This window comes from Dermochelys coriacea, chromosome 9 (genome assembly GCF_009764565.3).
Source record: "Dermochelys coriacea isolate rDerCor1 chromosome 9, rDerCor1.pri.v4, whole genome shotgun sequence".
NCBI lineage: Eukaryota > Metazoa > Chordata > Testudines > Dermochelyidae > Dermochelys > Dermochelys coriacea.
Window position 1 is genome coordinate 84419038 of NC_050076.1, and position 23069 is coordinate 84442106.

Consider the following 23069-nt stretch of genomic DNA (forward strand, 5'->3'; position numbering starts at 1 on the left):
CTACAGCAAGTAACTGATTTTGAAAGGTTACACTTTTTTTCCCCATCATGGAGGGAAGAGGGTGAGGGATGTAGATTTTGTGCCTGTGTTGGCAGGTTTGCATAAAAGATTTGCAAGGCAGGCTTAATGCAAGATTTAAGAGTTTCAGATTTCTTCTTAACTACATCCCCAAAAAATTACCAAAATGCAACAAGCAGCATCAGCAGATCAATATGCTAGGTACAGCAGACACGCTTCCACCTGCTGTGCTGTTAACATGGATAGACAAGAGTCAGAAGAAAATTAAGATATACATTGTGTAATTCTTTGCTGTAATAAGTAGTAATTGTTATTGGATTAGGCTTTGATTAAAGTCACATGGATCACTTAATAGTTAATAGTTGGTATGTAATAAAACATGACTCTATATTTGCAGTCATCAAAACAAATATGAAAAACATACAACTTTAAATACCAAACTTAGAGGCCTAATACTAAGGGGGGGTTTGGGAGCCTGCAGCTCCCATGAAGTCAGTGAGTTTCAGGTGTTCAGCACCTCTTAGCATCAAGTACTTTATCTGCTACACTTCCCCCAAACTCAGTTTGAAAAATGTCTCTTTATATTACAATTTAGTTTATCTGATGTTGGGCAAAAGAGATCACTCTTGCACTCAGATCAAAGTCCCAGGAAGCTGTAATAGTTCCATTTGCAGAGATTCTTTAGGTCAGTGGTTCTCAAAGCTAGTCTGCCGCTTGTTCAGGGAAAGCCCCTGGTGCGCCGGACCGGATTATTTACCTGCTGCATCCGCAGGTTCGGCCAATTGCAGCTCCCACTGGCTCCAGGCCAATGGCGGCTGCGAGAAGCGGCGCAGGCCAAGGGACGTGCAGGCTGCCCTTCCCACAGCCCCCATTGGCCTGGAGCGATGAACTGCAGCCAGTGAGAGCTGCGATCAGCCGAACCTGCGGACGCGGCAGGTAAACAAACCCGTCTGGTCCGCTGGGGCTTCCCCTGAACAAGCAGTGGGCAGGCTTTGAGAACCACTGCTTTAGATGATGCATCATGAAAGGAGGTTGCAGTATTTTCTTTTCCAGCATCTGTGGAACTGACCAGGGTGGTGGTCATATGGCACACCACAGATTCTGAGTGTCAAACGAATCTCTGGAGAATCGCCAAAGGCAGGGGCTATTTATGTACAAGCGAATACTTCTGGAACTATCTCCTGGGTCCCCTATAAGTATTTTTCCTGAATCCTAAACTAAAAATGTGAAGAGAGAGATTATACCAGAGAGATGTCAGTTAAAGCACCACTCACAACTGTTAGTTTGTTATTTCTCAAATGACGAATTCCTCATGCACTGTAAACAACGTGGATCTAACAGCGTGTTAAAAATGCAGCACCACACACGCTTATGTATTTTGGTCACTTTATTAAATGAGATATTAAATAGTTTAAGTTTCAACTACTAAACAGCACTTTGAATGGTGAAAACACAGATAGTATATTGTCATACTTGAATGCTGCTTTTCTTTAAAAACACATTTCCAGTCCTTATATATATATTACAAAACAGCCTTATAGGAAGAGGTGACATCTTTTCTACAGTACTTAAGATATTTAATACAGAACTGAAAAGCCGTCTAACAGAAACAAAGGCAAGTCTTCACAGCTGTATGATTTCAGCAGCCAAAGCTGGTTGATGGACTGAAACATTACTATACAACTGGGACAAAACATATACAATATCACAATACTAAGCAAAAACGCTTTACATCCAAAGGAATAAACAGGTTACAAAATGTGGAGAATTTAGCAGGCAAAACTGTATTACAAGCAACATTTTTATTCGTCATCTTAAGCCATTTCAACTAGTTAAAACATCTAAAACAAATATAAAAATGAGCCTTTTATTACCTTATTGATGTAATGTTCTGTCTTTAAATATTTGTTAAAGCTTCATGTTATACACACATTATGTAGCTAAAATGTCAAGTGAGGAACATGTATACAAAGTGGTCCAAGTTTTATTTCAATGCTGCTTATCTTTGATTAATCTTCTTATGCATTAGTCTTCTGTTTTCCATAGTTTTGTCCACGGTGGAAAAAATGTGCCTTTAAATGTTGCCTAAAACTTCCACATTTAAGTCTTTGAGCGAGTTATCGTAGAACTCCATTGAAAATTCCCAGGTCTGGTAGAACACATTTGTCTTATTCACGACATGCAGGAATATCAGTGACAGTTACCCAGAGTACATTTGCATTCAAATGCTTGTCTCACAAAGTCTATTTTTTTTTAACTTCTTCTAAAATGAATGCACCTTTTCTGGCTCCCCTCCCCCCTCAAATTAAATAAATCTGATTACGAAGCTGGCAAAGGCTTAGAACATAGAGGGTTTTCTTGCGATGTCTTGTAAAAGGAAAAAATCCAAATCAACAATTTTGTTAGCTGGTTTTGCAGCAGATCTAACAAATTCTACACATATCACAAACCAAAATTCAATCCCCAAATGAAATATCTCACAAGATTTGTATATTTTAGATGTGGAAACACTTGTCTTTTGAGGACATAAAAACTCAAAAAAGTCCTTCAAGAGTAATTCAAGAAGCCAAAACACTTCTAGTTGATGTCAGCAAGTCATGTGAGTACAGCGATATCTACAGCAAATCCCTCCATCCAGCTTTCGTTTCTCAAAAATTCTGTTTTCAATACCTGATACAGCATCACCTCAAATATTCCTGTCATTTAATTTGTCTCTCGCATTCTAAAAACGTTTTCCTTTAAAAATAGTATCAGCCAAACTATATGCAAAGAAAAGTCGTGTGTGTGTGTGTGTGTGTGTGTGTAACTGGATTATCATAAGCACAGAAAATGTGTTACTATCCCATTAAAATGTTGGGAACGTAGGTATTAATGACATGTAACCAATCAGAAATGTACCTTGGTCTAGATTATTTTAAAAAAAAAAAAAAATCTAAGAATCAAGGTCTTTTTGGACTAATTTATATTCTTACAAAAATGAAAGAAGGGGTAGGGAGAAGAACATGGTAGGCAGAGATCCTTATCTATACAAGGAGAATTATTTCACAATTCTGGCAGAACTGGAAATTGTTAAAGCACATTCAGTGTATGAATTTAAAGTTGGCAATGGTTCTGCCATTGTGATGTTGTTTATAAAACAGGGAGTGACCCTAAGAACCACCACTATCTTAACCTCCAAAATACCAGTAATTTGATTTGTTTGGTCCCTATCCCATTGCCAGCAAACGGAAGAGACACTACTAGCACCAGCATCAAGGAGTTAACAGAAATGTGCTTTGTATCAGAGTCAGCAAACAATGAAATAATGTGTGAAGGATACAAAGCTGTAAATTTAAATTTACCAGTTATTCCATCACATAAAACTGAAAATAAAAAGTGGCAGAAGACTGGAGAAGAAAAAATTCTCTACTCAAGTCATGATTTAAGGCTGTATACACGGTTTCTATATAACTGCATGACAACGTTTCAGAGCCGTATTATTTAAGAATATTGCACTCAATTTTGTCTCAAGAGAATTTTCAGTTCCTATGTTTTATTCTGCACAGATGATATAGCATGACTCCAGACTTCAGTCAAAAGGAAACAATATCATTTTTCTCTGTTTTATCAAACTCATTAATTTCAAGAAATGGGTAAGTAGAAAAGTATTCCATAATTTGAGGAATCAACTCTAATCAAGAACTCAGCTGTGTACATTTTATATACAGAATACTGAAACATACAGATCTGTATTCTTTCCTAAGTTTCTCATGTTTGATGATGGTTTTATGGCTACTAAAAACAAGCATAGGACTCTAGACAGTAAACCTGTGGAGCTGCTACTACTATGGAAGGGCTTGTTTTCACTGAAAACAGTTTGATATCTCCTGTATTCAACACATGTAAGAAGATTCTAGGCAACATCACTGACATGAGAGGAAAAAAATGTTACATCCTATTTAAACACAGCTGAAACACTAATATGGAACATGGCATTTAAGGGATCCAAACTATTTATGCAGTTGAGTTCTGTTAAGCCATTGATTCCTAAAAAAATAAAAGAGTTCTCTCTCTGATTTTAACAATCCATTTAGTGCAAAATCACATTTATTTCCCTTGGGAAGGTCCTGGATTTTTGCTTCTCATTGGGGGTGGGGCACGCTGCAATGGCGGTGGCTGCATACCACCAGAAACTGCCTGATACATTCCTCTCATATCTATCTGCTGGTAGGTGGAAGGGTTCATGATTAAATTTGGAGGCTTTGGCATCATGAGATGACTCATTGCTGCTTGTTGGTAAGACATTTGCTGCTGCTGCTGCTGATTGTACTGCTGCTGTAGCCTTCTGTTCATAAGTATCCGCTGAACACAACTGATTAACTGTGCGGAGGGAAAGTGGAGCTGTTACAAGCGCACGGTCTGTCTTAATGCAGCAAGCATCAAATTTAGAGTTAAGAATCAATCTGTCAGGGGTACCATGGCTGAAGAAAAAAGCATTATTGTTATCACCATCACTAACGTGATGGCATTCACAAGCTGATTACAGGAGAACCAGTTAGTAACAACACCATTTAGGACTAAGTTCTCCTAATGACTTGCCTATTGCATTGCAGGCAGCATTTATGTTAGTTGCCATGGTGACATGCACTATACTGTGAAATTACTCCCATGTATTAGTTACAGCACTTGTTGTCAGATACTATTTAACATCCCTTTGAAAATCCCACAAGTTGATTGTCACTAAATGTTTATTTGCCCAACACCAAAGGAGAAAATACTTCCGGTTGGAGTAGCACCTATTGGGAAAGTTTCAAATTTCTCAAGATTACTTAGAAAGTCCTAATGAGTTATGTGGTTTTAAGTTATGTGCATTCTGCATAAAATAATTCCTTAGTGCCAGGAGTTAGAACTTTCCAGTACAAAGCCTGTGAATGGTAAAGGAACACACCAGGAAAGGGTGATGAGAAAGGTTTCAGAAAGAGCATTGGCATGGATTATTTTGGTTTCTGACTTGTTTTAAGGAAGATTTAATGCACGGAGGAGTACTGTTGATTTGTTTTCCCATAGAACTAAACTGCTGCAATCAGAACTATCCTGAAGAGATGCAAGTTCCTATATATGATTAGAAATTTAACATCTTTAAGGAGACTGGGTATTGTGTAAAGGTCATTGTATGCTACGTGCCTATTACCACTTTAGTATTTGGTTTTCCTTAAGACACTTAGTCTTCAAGCACTTCAAATACATGAATTAATAGCAGAATTCAGGAGATGGAATTTGCAATCTACTTTACACGACATCTCCCTAAATGAGCAATGCTAGTCCAAAACATTGTACGACTCAGCACTTTCTGGTGCGGAGGAGGAGCAAAACACACTGTTGGTAATTACTGGGCTCAAGGGATTTATAAGAAGCTGGCATTCTACAAAAACATCTTTAATATCATGTTCTAGTCCAGGTTGGTATCACTCATGCAGCCCAATCCAAATAAACATAACTATCTAACAGACATTCAGAATTCTTACCATCTGTTGTTTTGTCAAGACATCATTGTAGATGGCTTCTCGGCGCTTAACATCAAGCTCCTGGCTTGCCTGTCTGCTTAGGGCCAAGGCCTGCACTTGGGTCTCTGTCAGGGTCAGATTTTCCTTCCACTGAAAAGGAAAAAAATACATTTTATTAGTCACTCTGATAGAAAAGTAAGGGTAATCAAGTTCTCACAATTTTTTCAAGAGCTAGATTAATAGAGTTGGCATTGACTGACTGCCCAGTTTCCAGTAAATATTCTGGGGAAGTACAGTTTTATAACTATAATCAGAAGTTATTAGATCTTTATATTGCCAATAAAAACATGTTTTTCTAAATTTTCTTTTAAAAGGGGAAAATGTATGGAGAAGAAAATGGGGAAAAAATACTCAGCTGAGCCAATCAGTCTCATTTGCAGGGAGCCAACATTTTCACTGTCTGCTAAATACTGACATGGAGCTATGGACCAAATTGTTGGCACTATAAGATTCTACTATGCACACAGGTGCTATTACCCCACTACATCATTAATTAGCTGTTATTACAAATTGTGGTAACAGAAATCAGCACTAATTAAAAATACTGCTTTATTAATGAAGAAGAAATAATATGACAATTAACTGTATGACTATTTATAATCAGTAGTCACTTATTTGCTTGACACTGCTTCTTAACATTTTTCCAGCTCCTGACCAAATATGGATTAATATCTGTTTTACTTACTATAGTTGAAATTATATCTTCAAGGGGCTGAATTCTCACTGCAGTCACACTGTTGGTTGCTTCCACAACTTTTTCTCTTCCTTGATTAATGAGATCCTGAGAGAACAGCAGACAATGAATTATAAAGAATAGGTGCAAAGCAAGAGATTAAGTTGTCCACACATTTAGAAATGCTTTTCTCCATCTCCAATTTATGTAACTATATTTGAAACTTTTTTACACAAGTGAACACACAGAGTTGCGTAATAGGATGGAAATAAATTCACACACAATTAGACTTTGGAGGTAAGTAAATGAACAGAAAATACAAATAAGTCAACTGAAAACGATCTGCTCACTCAGTGCTTTTTAGATCAGAACTGTGTTAAACCTAAGTGACAAATTTTGCAACTAACAAACTTTTTGCAGTTGGTATTGTAAAATTATTACAATTGTCACATTCACACTCACTGTGACTGTGTTCAACGTTACTTCTTGTTTTAAATTATACTAGTACATTCCTAATATTATACATATGCTACAGTGATCAGCTTCCTATAATCAGAATACACTGTTGCTACAAGCATTTCAATATGCACACACAAGTTAATAGATTTCAACTAAACAGACATATCATAAACCTACTTTTCAAGAATGTTACATTCAACTAGAAGGTATTAATTATCACGATATTAAAAAAATTTCAGTAATTACTGATTTGTAACTTAATTTGAATATCTGAGACATGCTCAAAGCAATGTAGATACACTGTGCCATTTGGATTTCACTACGTACCTCTAGCTGTTGATTACTCATTGCCGACAATGCTCCCAAATTGAACGGAATATATGGAGTTTGAGAGTTGAAATTGATAGGGGGCATATTAGTCCCAGCTGGCATATTGAAGCGCATGGTCAGACCCTTAAAAACAAAAATTGTATTTAGGAATGTTCATAGTCGCTAAACCTAAGTGCTATAGCATGCCACTGCTGTCAATTCCAGGAAAGAATTGTACACACACAAACAAAACACACACTACAAGATAAATCAAAGATCCTCTAGATAAAGTTTTAACCCTTAGAAGTGTAACCATCTGAGTGTATTGAAAATTCTTTCCAAAGCATGGAATCAAAATGATTAAGTTTCCAACTACTCAGAGAAGCCTCAGTATGTGTCTTGAGATTTGAGTCTTGTTCATCTATAATTATTTGGTATAAACACAGTAAGAGAAGAAAATCCTAACAATGTCTTCCATTTGTCTAGTGATACATACTACACTAATGTAAGAGTGTGTATGTGATATGTATATAATCTGACAAAACACATTGTTTAAGGTTTATATGATAACTGATTTTTAAGCACATGCTGAAGTACTGCCATATGGATACAGTAGTACACGTTTGTCTAGCCAGACACCATTACAGATACATCAGCAACAGAGCAAGGACTTCAAAAATGAATTAATCAAATACAGAAAAACGAGCTGAACAGGGTTAGCCTGACTTGATAGAAATGCAGTATGCAGAGTTTTATTCATTGGAAGAAAGAAATACAAGACCCCTTGCAAGGAATAATTCTCAAATACACAAGTCTATTGTTGAAATAAAAGTCAAAAATACCAGTTAAATCACAAAAGTTATTGAAGCAGAAAAATAATTCCCCAAAATATTCAAACAAATTATACCACAAAGCAACTGAGAGGCATGTCAGATTACACAAAGCCATTAGGATATTCTGGCAAACCTATATTTCCAAAATGTAGGGACACCAATGCCTAAATAGGCATAGTGTAACCACCAATGTTCCTTATTAAAACAAATAATCCCACCCTCTGCAAAAAGCAAAAGACGAATACTTTTGCTGTAAATAAATTTGAATTACAGACACCAATACAGTAAAACCTTTCCTTTCGGATTGTTAAAAAAGCAGCTATGCCAAGCAGGTATAAAGCTATGCCTTTGCAAACAACTAGGTCTTCATAAATCAACCCTATATAATTTTATCTTGGATATCACAGAATCAATCCTGAATAGGTATTATTCTTTTTCTCTTAATCAGAGTCTGATCTGAAGTGGTTAACTTTCTCTCAGATTTCAAAATCTGGTATTTATATAATGAAGTTGGACAACTCTGAGGATGCTTCTTTCAGACTCTAGATGTATATAAACTGTTGCTCTGTTTTAGGAAGGGTATGATTTAAGTATTAAGAATAGTGACAATGTGCATTAATTAGTAACATTAGGAGCTGGTAACTAGCCAGGTGTATTAATAGCACTTTCAGCTTTGCCATAAACCATCCTGTGTTTGTTAAGGATTATCATATACTGTAATTCACATATAGCCTAATTTTTTAAAATTGAAAAAATGTCTTTTTACTACAGAATTCCTATTAAATACCAATGAACATAGAATTCTCAAAATTTTGGTAGGAATTACTCAACAATCTTCCAAAAAAATCTAAATTTTGCAGGGCTTCACATTTCAAAAAAAAATAGAGAAAACAGATTTTCAATTGCTTGATCATTCCAGTCCTTAGATTCTAACCCCCATGCATAGAGCCCCGCACGATACAAAATTTAGAACTACAGATATAAATTGGTATCCACAGAGCTGAAGGAACCACACTACCAAAAGTAGCAGCATGTCGGGCCGCTGGCAGCTCCTCCAGCATAGCAGTGACTTCCCCCCCCCCCCCAACCCACCCACTGGAGTGGGCACTAGGGTCACTGGCAGCTGTCCCTGGTCATGCTAGTGTGTACAAGCAGCTTGCAAGCTCCCAGACAGGAGTTGCACATCACACAGGGTTGTGCTCATGCATGATGTTCTTGTATCCTTCAGGCAGGTTGTTTTGTCTACTGGAAATGGTACTACTTTACACATTTTTAAAATAAATGGCATGAGCTATTATGCACTATACAAGATGATAAAACTGGAAAAAGACATTTCTAACAGGAAAAGAATTATTGAGAAGCCTTTCCCACCGCCCAGGCACGAATGAAAGGGTTTCTTGGGTATTTTTGTTCTAGGTCCTGTCCATAATTAAGTTTGGAAGACACATGAAATATAGTAAATTAAGGGGTTTTAATCCCTTTTGAGAGGGGACGAGACTCATAGGACATTTTCCTCTGATCATACTCCCCCACCCAGATGGGGTATGGTGTTCTTTCGTGAGAACTTTTGTCCTCAGGACAAGAAATTAAAAAAAACCAATTAGAAACAGATGACAGAAACAAGAAACAGTTCAAGACACGAGTTCATGGTCCATTTCTGGCCCTACACAACTTCATATAGATGACTGTTAAACTTGTATCTCCACTTGGAGCCATCCAGATGTTTTAGTGTCGTATCTCACACAGTACTTTGGTTCCCTCAGAGAAATTACATTGCTACCAAAAATCTCCAGCTACTCTTCATATCTGTGAACTCCTGAAATTCTCTCTGAGTCAGATGCCCACTTAAAATCTTCAGCAACTTTCCATATTTCCCACTTTGCGAATTCAAAAGAGAAAATATCTTAGTTATCAGATCTGATCACCCAGGTCCAACATCTTTCAGGCATTTTTCACTTCTGCTGCCTTTACATCCTTTAGAGGAGTACTCTAGCAACAATACTCCTATTTACACCAAACAAACCAATATTTAAGTTCTTATTCTCCTTGTATAGTATGATAATGGAGCTTAGTTTCAGTTTTCTCCGTTCTCCCACTGAATTAAGTGAAATGTAATTATTTTCAAGACTTTTGAACTAAGTCACAGATTTATAAGCATATTTTAAGAACAAAGATTTGTATTCTCTTAAACATTACAAAGTTCGTTCTACTTATTGCAATGACCATTCCCACTAAAACTTTGTCTTTCTGTCCATAATTCAAACCAAAGTAATTACATTACCATCAATAAATACATCCCTTTTTGACAGTTTATAAAATCCTTGTTATGCACCTAATTGCCTTCTCCCACTTTTTTAATCTAGTAATTCCTGGGTTTTAATTAAAAAAAACAAACAAACAAACAAACAAAACAAAAAAACCGTCTCTAGTTTAAGAATCTAGGACTTTGGGAATGAATGAACTGCAAACTCTCTGGCCAATTCCAGTATTTACTTATGCCTCAACTGGATTATATTTTCTGGGGTTGGGGGAGAGGCGGAGGGCTTGTTTTGAAATGAGATGCCCATTTTTCCATTAAAAAAATCTCAAAAGGTAGAGATTTTCCATACATTTTCAGAATGAAGTATACTAAAGAATGTCAGCTGGATGTATAATATAAAATGTGAAAACTACAAAGCTAATTATTAATAAAAAAAGTAACAAACACTAAGTAAAAATATCTTGAAGCAAATACATACAAAAGTCCAGCACCAAAACAGCATCTATCTTTTCATTTTTCATAGTCTGTTTAGCTTTTATATAGGAGATATTTAAAATGACCATTTTATATAATATTACTCAGATGCCCATTTTCAAGCCTGTAATAGAGCTATTTCTACAAAGATTCATTATGCTTACAGAACAATTATAATTTTTTTTTAAACTGTTTTTTTTTTTTCTTTTTAAACACACTTGACACCCACTTTACATTAGGGCAGGCATCTTTACCTTTTTTTCAGCTTCATATTCTGCCCAAGCTGCCTTCCTTTCCTCTTCGGTCAATTCTTCTTCCTCTTTATGGTCTAGGAGGGAATCATGCTCATGATAGCCCACTATATGTTCTTTGTGGATCTGAAGCAATTCTGCCAGAATTGTATCCTGTTTAAATGAAAAAGTAGCAAGAAATGAAGGTCACTTATTAAATATTTTTATCTGTAATAGTGCTACAGTATATTTTTGTTGAGCATGTGCAAGTCATATTTCTTTGACCTGACTTTCACAATAGAGCTCAAAGCACTTCATATATAAACAAAACTAAAAGAAATTAAACAAAAACAAATGCAGTTTTCCTGATGGGAAAGGTAATGGAAAAACAACCTCATGCAACAGATAGTCAAATCACTTAGTTCACCACTACAATATACCCAGATTCCACAATGACTGATGCAGTATAGAACCTAAATAGAATGAAATGTGCCAAATAATTGCTTCTTTAAGAGATGCTTGCACCCTGCCCCTGACGGGAGGCTATGATAATCTCCCTTGGTGATGAGGTAGAACCTCCCTGTTGGATTTTATGAGTTGGAAAGTATTTGAGTCTAAATTGCATGTTTCAACCTGAAACTCCAGGAACAGTTTCACTAATATATCACCAATAGCCCCTGGAGGAGGCCACCTTTTTCAAAATGGCAAGATGCATGTGTTGAGATATGTAGTCTCCACACCTCTATATTAAAACGTCACATGTCTGGGTTCCATGTGCTGGATTTGGCCAACAGGCCATGCTTTCGACACTCACTTTCTATACCATACTAATACTTTTACACTTTTATAATAACTAAAATATTTAAATGACCTCAGTTGCAAATTGTTTTATTCAAAGTCCTGAATATTAAAGGTCCCATGGAGCTGTGTTAAAAACTATTACTATTTTTCAAAAATCAGTCACTAACCTAAAAAGCCCTAATTTATTAATTAAGCAAATAAAAAAGAGAGAACGTGGCAGGTAACTAACGTATTTAGGTGCTATTGTCCTTGATAGGAATACAGATGCCACGTAATGAGATCATGTTATCTCAATTAAAAATGAAATAAAAACAAATGAAGGGGAAAAGAATGGTTGGAACGAAGCTGCTTGTATCTTAAAGTTAAAGGCTTAGCAGTCTTCATTTTTACTGAGTCAACATTTCCTTCTCCATGGGCACCCAGATGATGATGTTTGGTGTTGAAATGAAAGCAATGCCTCTAAGGATCAACAGAAACAAGGCCTGTGAAATTGCTAGATCCCGCTCCTGTTGGGATCACGAAGTGCAGACTGTGTTCCTACTCTGAAGAGCTCACAGTCTATATAAACCTAAGATGGGAGAAAGGGAAACAAATATAAGTAGAAGGTACGGCATTGATCCACAGAGAAAAAGTGACTTGTAGCCAAGATCACACAGGGAGCCCGTAGCAGAACCAGGAAGCGAACCCCGATATCCTGAATCTCAGTCCAATTCCTTAATCACAAGTGACAACTATCTGCTTCTACACTTTATACTGCTACACAGGCAAAAAACAAACCATAATTTTGAGTATTAAAGCAGTTAACATCTCTTTGTTTCATCCTTGTCCTATCAACTTGTCTCTTCATGTGGGAGCCACCACATTCTCCTTCAGCCCCTCAGGAGCAAACTCTGCGATATATCCGTGTGACTAAAGGGCACATGAATCAAATAATAGGATTTAGCGGAAGAGAAAGGATGTGGTAATAGGATACACAGAAAACATTTAAGGGAGGTGGGGGAAAGTCCAGAAGAGATTACAAAATTAAGTTAACACAATAAAAGCTTTCTCAACATACTGTAGCTGTACGCAAGTGTGTGGAGGGTTCTTATACATGTATGTGCATTAGTTTCCATGGTAACACTATTACTGAAAACAATAATGGAATATAATCCACACTCACTTGGCCAGCACAGTCATCAAAATGTGGTTTAAATTACATCCAACTGTGTATGTTTGTTTTTCTTTGTCTAAACTTTATTTTGTATTAAATAAAGCAATGACGATTGAAAGCTAAGATACCGCCATTACATTTTCTTAAATGTTTTTACACTGAAAAACTAATTAATTCAATTTTATGTGAAATTCAGCAAAAAAGTTTATTGATTTGAATTAGTATACTCTGAAATTTAAAAAAAAAAAAAGCATTTAGCAATATGGTTTATAGGTTTTTAAAACGATACTGAAATGCAATTTTGGTGCTGAACTGAAAATTTGCTGGAAAATGTTTCCAAACGTCAAAAATGTTTCTCCCAGTTGTCATTTTCAACTTTTCATGGAACTAAATGCAACAGAAGAATTACATCTAAAAGAAGACTAACCCAGGAGGGCACACAACCTATATACTGAGTCATAAAATAAAGACCTTTTCTCAACCAATTCAGTGACTGCTAGAAAAGGAGCAGTGAAATTTACTATTCTGGAGTTAGCAGCTGTTTAAGAATCCATAATTTTTCTCTTTTTAGACTACAGTGAAAAAGCAAACACTTGCTAAATCCCAGACAACTAACGCTCATATATTGCAAACTACTGCTAAAGAGATACTATGCCCAACTCAATCAGAACTATTAGTTTTATCTGATTTTCCAACCTGCATTAAATGACCTTAACTCAGCCAATCCTACATTTAACAACATAAATACTGTGGTATTAAGGCAGGAGTAGTCAATAGGTGGACCGTGGGCAAATCCAGACTGCCAGATGCTTTCAAACAGACCCCAAAATCTTTTGATGTACTTACTATAATCATTTTTTATTATTTTCTTTGGAGTCTGGATCTTGACTATATCTTGACAAAAAATAATTGACTACCCCCAGATTAAGGCATTGCTTACTTTTGCTGATAGGGGGGTGCTGCTGGTGATATTGGGGACATGACAACAACAAGAATAAATGATAGGGTACTGGATGCTACTGGGGACACTGTATCTGAGGCAGACACACTGCCTCTAGGAGCACAGGCTTAAGCAGTACCTCTCCCCACCTGGCCTTTGGTCTGCTCCTGCAACACCTCTTTGGGGAGTCTAGTGCCACTGGCCATAAGAGGTAAAATGACAACTGCTTGAACTTGTCACTTCGAACATACCTGTTACAAAATGAAGAAGCCAAGCCAACAATTGGGGAAAAATATTTTGAGAGTTACTTTAACATGCGCTAAATCAGGGGTTCTCAACCTTTTTCTTTCTGAGCGCCCCCCCCCATGACCCAACATGCTATAAGGCATAGTTTGACTTCTATTTTGGGGGGGCAGGGCCCAGCGGGGCTTGGGTGGGGTCAGGGAAGAGAGCACCACCTCCATCTCCTGACTCATCTTCTCAGCAGACCATCTGGCCTGTTTCGGTTGGGAGGGGCACACAACCAAAAATTATAACTCAAAGGGGGGAGGGGCTCAGCTCAAAAAGTTTGAAAATTGCTCAGGGTGCAGGCAGGGGGCAGCTCAGGGTGGAGGTAGATAGGGTTTCGGCCCCACGGAGGATGCTGGGGCTCAGGGCTTCAGCCCCGTGGCTCCCGGCTTCAGCCCCACGGCCCCTGTAAAAGGGCTTGTGGCCCAACAGGGGGCTGTGAACCCCCCACCACTGAGAATTGTTGCGCTAAATCTTTCCCCAAGCACATCATCCTATGGGAGTTCAGTGTAAAAATTTGTGGGAATCTATTTAAAAACACTATAATAGTACTCATAAGTCAATTTATTTAAAGCACCCACCTCCATTGCTGAAAAGCCCAACGCAAAGCAAAACATAACATCTGAAATATAATAAAAACATAGTAAACTGAGAGAGTTCTGTTTAAACTATCTCTTCCAAGGAAAGATAATAGCTCCAGTGTGCTTCTAACCTTATAATCTGCTGTTCTACAAAACTAAAAACTCTTTGAAGTGCCTAAAACGTCAGTCTGGATTAGATAACTAGTCACCAGCATAACAGAAATCTACACAAAGCCCACTGTATATACAGTAATTATTTCTATACTTACATCATCTAAATTTGAATCACTGATTAATCAGCCATAGTGCACCTTGTATGCTTTTCTTGGACTGACAGAGATAATTTTTAATACAGTCTTATTGGCAAAGATGCAGAAATAGTGGATTAATAAAAATCTACTTTTAATCAGTGAAAGTTAAGGCTAATTTAACAATTTTTGTGTACTTGTATACAGAACTTTTTAATAAATAAATAGCCTTTTAAACACAAAAATCAAGAACTGAATCTGCCTTCCTCATGTTCCTTTTCTTGTAATAGCACTATTAAAAAATAAACTAGTATCTAAATAACAAGATTCCAACAACGTTATTTTCTGCGTCACTCTGAAGCCACAAATGTCAACTGAGTCAGTGTAAAGCAAAGGTCCCCAAACTGTGGGATGTGCCCCCGCCCGCCCAGGAGGGCACAGCTAGGGCCCGGGCCAGTCCACACAGGGGGAGGGGGGCCCCACCCAGCTCTGCTCCTGCCCCTGGCCACATGTGCCGGCTCCACTCCTGGCCATGGCCCCAGCTGTAGCACCATCCTTTGCCCCTTTACCCCGTCTGCATCCCGCTCTCCCGGAGCTGTGGCCCCGCTCCCCAGGGTGTGTGGGGCAGATGGATGGGACATGGACAGGAGTAAGAGGTAGAGTGCGAGGTAAAAAGTTTGGGGACCACTGTTGTAAAGTGATGGACACAGCTAGAAGCATGGCTGAGAGCTCTTTTTGTTTAGAGTATCACCAGGTTCAATCATCAATGCATGCTGAGAACACAAGACTGATTTTGGTTTTGTGGAGGTTGGAATATGACAGTTGATCAGGAAAGATGGGAGTAACAGCTATGTGAGGCAAGAGGTGACTGTGCCTCCAGCCAAGGGGCAGCTCTGTGTACAAACTAGAAATACTGCTCACTACAAACACAGCGCATAGAAACAAGAGCTCAATTTTTAGCTTTTTTTTTTAACACATGAATTTATTAATTATACCTGTGTGACAGCGGGGGCTTTCAGCAACTAGTGTGAAATTAAAATTCTAGCAATAGTGCTCTGCCTTACAGAGAACCTGGACTTCAGAAAAGCAGACTTTGACTCCGTCAGGGAACTGATGGGCAGGATCCCCTGGGAGAATAACATGAGGGGGAAAGGAGTTGGCTGTATTTTAAAGAATCCCTACTGAGGTTACAGGGACAAACCATCCCGATGTGTAGAAAGAATAGCAAATATGGCAGGCGACCAGCTTGGCTTAACAGTGAAATCCTTGCTGATCTTAAACACAAAAAAGAAGCTTACAAGAAATGGAAGATTGGACAAATGACCAGGGAAGAGTATAAAAATATTGCTTGGGCATGCAGTAGTGAAATCAGGAAGGCCAAATCACACCTGGAGTTGCAGCTAGCAAGAGATGTTAAGAGTAACAAGAAGGGTTTCTTCAGGTATGTTAGCAACAAGAAGAAAGTCAAGGGAAGTGTGGGCCCCTTACTGAATGAGGGAGGCAACCTAGTGACAGAGGATGTGGAAAAAGCTAATGTACTCAATGCTTTTTTTTGCCTTTGTCTTCACGAACAAGGTCAGCTCCCAGACTACTGCACTGGGCAGCACAGCATGGGGAGGAGGTGACCAGCCCTTTGTGGAGAAAGAAGTGGTTCGGGAATATTTAGAAAAGCTGGACGAGCACAAGTCCATGGGGCCGGATGCACTGCATCCGAGAGTGCTAAAGGAGTTGGCGGATGTGATTGCAGAGCCATTGGCCATTATCTTTGAAAACTCATGACGATCGGGGGAAGTCCTGGACAACTGGAAAAAGGCTAATGTAGTGCCCATCTTTAAAAAAGGGAAGGAGGAGGATCCTGGGAACTACAGGCCAGTCAGCCTCACCTCAGTCCCTGGAAAAAATCATGGAGCAGGTCCTCAAGGAATGAATTCTGAAGCACTTAGAGAAGAGGAAAGTGATCAGGAACAGTCAGCATGGATTCACCAAGGGCAAGTCATGCCTGACTAATCTAATTGCCTTCTATGACGAGATAACTGTCTCTGTGGATGAAGGGAAAGCAGTGGACGTGTTGTTCCTTGACTTTAGCAAAGCTTTTGACACGGCCTCCCACAGTACTCTTGTCAGCAAGTTAAAGAAGTATGGGCTGGATGAATGGACTATAAGGTGGATAGAAAGTTGGCTAGATTGTCGGGCTCAACTGGTAGCAATCAATGGCTCTATGTCTAGTTGGCAGCCGGTATCAAGTGGAGTGCCCCCAGGGTCAGTCCTCGGGTCGATTTTGTTCAATATCTTCATAAATGATCTGGGGATGGTGTGGATTGCACCCTCAGCAATTGCACCTTCAGATGACACTAAACTGGGAGGAGAGGTAGATACGCTGGAGGGTAGGGATAGGATACAGAGGGCCCTAGACAAATTAGAGAGTTGGGCCAAAATAAATCTGATGAGATTCAACAAGGACAAGTGCAAAGTCCTGCACTTAGGATGAAAGAATCCCATGCACCGCTATAGACTAGGGACCGAATGGCTCGGCAGCAGTTCTGCAGAAAAGGACCTAGGGGTTACGGTGGACGAGAAGCTGGATATGAGTCAACAGTGTGCCCTTGTTGCCAAGAAGGTCAATGGCATTTTGGGATGTATAAGTAGGGGCATTGCCAGCAGATCGAGGGACGTGATCGTTCCTCTCTATTCGACATTGGTGAGGCCTCATCTGGAGTATTGTGTCCAATTTTGGGCCCCACACTACAAGAAGGATGTGGAAAAATTGGAAAGAATCCAGCGGAGGGCAACAAAAACGATTAGGGGGCTGGAGCACATGACTTATAAGGAGAAGCTGAGAGAACTGGGATTGTTTAGTCTACAGAAGAGAAGAATGAAGGGGGGATTTGCTGGCCGCTTTCAACTACCTGAAAGGGGGTTCCAAAGAGGATGGATCTAGACTGTTCTCAGTGGTAGCAGATGACAGAACAAGGAGTAATGGTCTCAAGTTGCAGTGGGGGAGGTTTACGTTGGATATTAGGAAAAACTTTTTCACTAGGAGGGTGGTGAAACACTGGAATGCGTTACCTAGGGAGGTGGTGGAATCTCCTTCCTTAGAACTTTTTAAGGTCAGGCTTGACAAAGCCCTGGCTGGGATGATTTAGTTGGGGATTGGTCCTGCTTTGAGCAGGGGGTTGGACGAGATGACCTCCTGAGGTCCCTTCCAACTCTGAGATTCTATGATTCTATGAACCAGACTCTCAATCCTCAAGCTGACTAGGAGTACTGAACCGTCAATGTATGCATTCCTTGGAAAACACATTATACCACAACAGCAGCCTGCCTGTGAGATAAAAAGGTAGTACTGATGGGGACTGAAGAAGAATATAGTCCCCCAACTATAGTCCACCAAAAATTGCATAGTAGCTACATGTTAATTCTTTTGAAGGTGACAATAGTTACACAATCACTAGCATACATACTATATCATAAACAAAACACAAGAAAGTTCTAGCAGTCATGCCATCTTTAATCCAAAACAAACACAAATTGCTATGCAACAGTTAGGTCAGTACTGTTAAGTGCTAATCAAAAAGAAGATGTAGCAGTATAATTATATTTTAAAAAAGAAATATTAATGGGCATTAACAGTCTAAATACTTTTAAAAATCCAGCCTTATGTAAATAAGCAGTTCAAATACCATGCTCACCACAGTATTTATTTGCACACACCAGTGAACTGAAAATTTATGTTCTGGGCAATTTCTTAATATTCTCCCTGTAGTGACATCTGCCTCTAATCTTTCTTTATTATATTTCATACCAAGGATCCGAGCCTTCAAACCCTTATGTGATTAAAGGTGGTAAAATGAGGCTATGAGTGTAAGTCTGACCTTTTTCTAGTAGCACTTTACAACTATAACTATAGCTCAACTAAGTTTTTTGTCCTGAATTTCTATGATTTTTGTAGGAGCAATATGTTTTTGGATTACACATATAGATCTCATGAAATTGAAGCCAGTTGAATTTTTAAAACAATTCAAATTACACAATCACTTGGATGATTTCTTAAAAAAAATCCAAAAGACTAAAAATTTTGAGACAAATTTCCACCTCCTTCCAGTTAACCTTTGAATCATGTAAATGTTGCTAGCTATGTTAATGAAACATACATGTTATATATGCAAATTTTGCATAAATATTTCCAATGCCAAGTATATGCCTAGAAGCAGTGGTTATATTTCAAGTTGTGTCATTGCTTTTGTTTAGTGAGAAGGCTAAAAATGTACACAAGTTATGACAAATGCCTTGATATCCATCAATACAGAAATCTGTAAGGTGGCTTTTCCCCTGTTCAGTATCTGATTAGAAGAACTACTTGTCTTGCCTTTGTGAAAGTTTTGTGATTTTTCTTCATTTTTACATAATCTAAATGATGATAAAATTTTGCACAATAGAGCATGTGTACACTGCAAAAAATAACCAACAGCGAGTCTTGTAGTCAGGGTCAACTGACTCAGGTTTGAGCTATGGGGCTAAAAATATCCACGTAGATGTTCAGGATCGCGCCGGAGCCTGGTTCCGAGGACCATCCCCCTCACTGGGTTTCAGAGTCCAGGCTCCAGCCCAAGCCTGAATGTGTACACTGCTAATTTTAGCTCTGTAGTATGATCCCCAGTCAGTTGACTCAGGTTCTGAGTGTTGCTGGCATGGGTTCTTTTTAACAGCATAAAAATCCCCATTGTTGATAGATGTTCGGCTGCATGAGTTCTTTTAGCATGGTGTCCCAACTCTGTGCAGACAGCAGATTTTGACTCACCTGCCCAATAAATTCAGACTCGGTTTTTAGCGAAGGAACTTGGTCAGGTTTATTGCCGATGAAGCATAGTGCTAATGCCATGGCTCAATGGTTATAGGTACACTAACACATGTATGCTTGAGATAATGGCCTGGCTCATTGAATGGCAGGACTTTCCATTTTCCCCTCGGCCAGACAAAGACACTTCCTCTGAGATACATTTTTATACACACACATACAAACTAGTTATGTGTTGCCCCCTTGACGTGGCTAATTACTGCCCTCTGACGTACCTAGAGACCACTCTCTGACTTAGCTAACCACCACCCATTACCTTGTACCTGTTGGTTTGATTAAAACATTTCTATCCCTCATGCTGTTATCCTGACCTTATTTTTAAAACGGGTCAGTGTGTTTTTGTTACCTTTGGGAATGTATTGGTATTGAGGTGCTCTGGTACCACCCTTCTGGAATGTGTCTGTGTGCGAGCTTTGTGCCTAGCACCTTTTAGGAATGTGTGGTTTTGCAATATCAGCCCTATTTTTGCCAAATTCTGTGAGCAGGCCCTGCCTAGCTCACAGCCGGACTTTGCTTTATATCAGCAAAGCTTTGACCACTACTTGAGCCCAGGCCTCACCTCATACCAGGCCTCTGATACAAGGGCTTATGTCTCAGGCCCTCTTACTGCTACACGCATAATGCCCCCAAATATTGCTCTTTATTTGGAAGCAATATTGTTATATTAGAAAAATCTGACATTAAAACATTCCTTGTAACACTGATGTTTTGTACTTTTATTATTGACGATCTCTTAAAATGCAACACCCGAGTAATGAGATATTGTAAAAACAGTATGGTGAAAACAGTATTTAATGTATTTAACTACTAGTAAAATTTTACATGGCATAATGTTTAAAAATGTAAATGTTAGCTATATACAGATTACTTTTGCTAATTGCCAGGCAAATGTATATACTCCTGCTTTTTTCCCCATGTGGATCTGGCACATAAACTGTCTGTCTGTCTCTGTGTGTGTGTGTGTGCGCGCATGTGTGTAGATATACATCTCAAATGTAGAGCACAAAAAACAAGCCAAAAATTCACAGACATTGAGAATATCAGAAAACAGGCAATTTTTGTTTATCTAACATATAAAGTCTTTAATTATAAAATTTCCAAAAGCACCAGAAAAATCTTATCATATTTAAAGCAAAAGAATTTACAAACAAATCAGCTGCTCAAATCAAAAGTTAGAGGCGCTAAAGATAAAGTTTATATAGGAAGTCTAGACTCAATTTAACTATGGAGTTCTGAACAATTCCTTCCTAATGTAAGCAACTCCTCCTGGCAGAGATGGAAAAGCCCTGCTATTGGGCTTTATGAAGTCAACAAGTGTGCTGGGTCTGCACTCAACTAGCAAGTAACCTTTTCATGAGGAGACCTGAGAGAGAGAAAGATGGTTAATCTATGTTTAGATGGTTGTAGAGGAAGATGGAAGAGAAAACACACCATCCAATTCACAATCTACCCCCTTTAAAGAACTAGCCTTCAGGGTCTGACTATATATTCACTTAGATTCCAAAATCCATGTTTTCAACTTTCGGTCATGTATTAGGGTTTTGGGGGTGGGGGAAGGGAAGGGGGTTTTGTTTTTCTGGATTCTAGCTGTAGTTCCACATATTGCTTCTAGTACATTTGCATGAGTGCTGGTGCATTTCTTGCCAATACCAAGCATTACAGAGGCAAAAGTTCCTTATCCTACCATCTGCATGGTAATAAAATTGCACAATGATATCATTGTTCAGCAAACTATTCTTTGAAGAAATAAAAGCTGAAGGGGCCTGAACACAAGGGGGAAAATTATACCCCAAACTTGTAAAAAAACAAAACTAAAGCCTCACGTTAGCTTACATGCCTATCTTGCTTTTCTGATAATTACAAAGGAACAGTTCTGTCTTTGTAAGAAAGCTATAGGCAGTTCAGTGTCAAAAAGAAGGAATGCAGGTAAATGTCTGTAATAGGTTACTGGCCTTTGTTCCCTACTAAAGGCTGTAGAGATCAGATCGTGTATGCTAAATTTATCAGGAACAAAATAACTAATTATGCAACATGACTGACCAAGATTTTCCTCTCTGATTACTGTGCAATTCATGATTATAATAAAATGTTTTCCTAAATATAATTAATATTAGATGCCTCTTACTTCTGTTTTGATTTTTGCAAAACACCGACGCATGAACCAGATATTGAATTTGTCTCATTGTTAATATTGCAGGTATTACAATTATAAAGCCAGAAATAGGTATTGCTATTAAAATTACACTGAAATAAGGACACTACCAATATAGCAGGAAGGTAACAAAGAAACTGTAATGCTAGCAAAGTACCTGAATTCAAATTATTAAAGAAAGAATTACAGAATCCTAAAAATATAGGTCTCGGAAGGACCTCGAGAGATCATCTAGTCCAGTCCCCTGCACTGCAGTAGGACTAAGTATTATCTAGACCATCCCTGACAGGTATTTGTGTAACCCAGTAATGGGCAACCTGTGACCTGTCAGGGTAATCCGCTCACGGGCTGCGAGACAGTTTGTTTATATTGATCATCCGCAGGCACAGCTGCCTACAGCTCCCAGTGGCTGCACCTGTGGACAGTCAATGTAAACAAACTATCCTGCGGCCCACCAGAGGATTACCCTGACAGGCTGCGGGTTGCCCACTACTGATCTAACCTGTTCTTAAAAACCTCCAAAGATTCCACAACATCCTTGTAATAAGAGGCCCTGAAACATAAACCCTTCCATCAGAGGCCTGGTCTGAGGCCTAAAGCCTGAACGAAAGTACTTCCAGGCATTACTAAGCAAAGCTGGGCTGTGAGCCAGAGGCAAGCCCTAATTACAGAACTTGGCAAGAAAAGGGTTCCTAGAAAGCACACACTAATAATATAAGTAGTAATAAGAGGAATGTGTGCCAAGATGGCACCTTGACATCCCAACACGAGGACACTTCACAGATATAACAAGGAACAGCCAGGTGCATCCCAAAGACAGGGTCAAAAGAACAGCATGATGGACAGATCTGTTTGTTTGAACCAACATGATCAAAGTGGGAGACAGCATCCTAATGAGTCAAGGGGCTGTACCTCAATGTGTCAGTAGGGATGAGTAATCTATCCTGAAACTGTATAAAAACAGGTCCGGGAGCGCATATCTTTGTCCAGCCTAGGGGGCAGTGGAGTGTCCTGCCACTGACTGAGCTGTGTCCATTGCCGGGGGGGCACATTTTCGTAGTATGTCCTGTAGAGTCTATAGGAAACTATTACTGTGCTTCGTTGGACAATAAACCTGGCCGGGTGCCTTTATACCTTAATAGAGTCTGTGGCCTTTGGGGGTTCTCTCAGGACCTGCTGTGTCAGCTATCTGCGCAGAGCTGGGGCAGCACACAGAGGGAACAGACACGCAGCCGACTGTTATCATCAAACC

The 23069-nt window shown here is 38.9% G+C and overlaps 1 protein-coding gene across 8 annotated transcripts in view; it reads right to left on the minus strand.

Annotated features, from left to right (window-relative positions):
• Positions 1 to 1387: 1387 nt before the first annotated feature.
• Positions 1388 to 23069, minus strand: part of ATRX (ATRX chromatin remodeler) — a 139942-nt gene continuing 118260 nt past the window's right edge. For 7 of the 8 annotated variants that reach the window (XM_038415175.2, XM_038415176.2, XM_043492948.1 and 4 more), the window contains 5 exons: positions 10824 to 10973; positions 7021 to 7146; positions 6247 to 6342; positions 5523 to 5651; positions 1388 to 4377 (listed from right to left, as the gene is read on the minus strand). In XM_038415175.2, coding sequence (XP_038271103.1) covers positions 4105 to 4377; positions 5523 to 5651; positions 6247 to 6342; positions 7021 to 7146; positions 10824 to 10973 — 774 coding nt within the window. In that variant the 3' untranslated portion in view covers positions 1388 to 4104. Of the gene's footprint in view, positions 4378 to 5522; positions 5652 to 6246; positions 6343 to 7020; positions 7147 to 10823; positions 10974 to 15782; positions 15882 to 18042; positions 21029 to 23069 lie in introns of those variants that run through there. The other variant, XR_006274471.1, reaches the window with a different exon arrangement.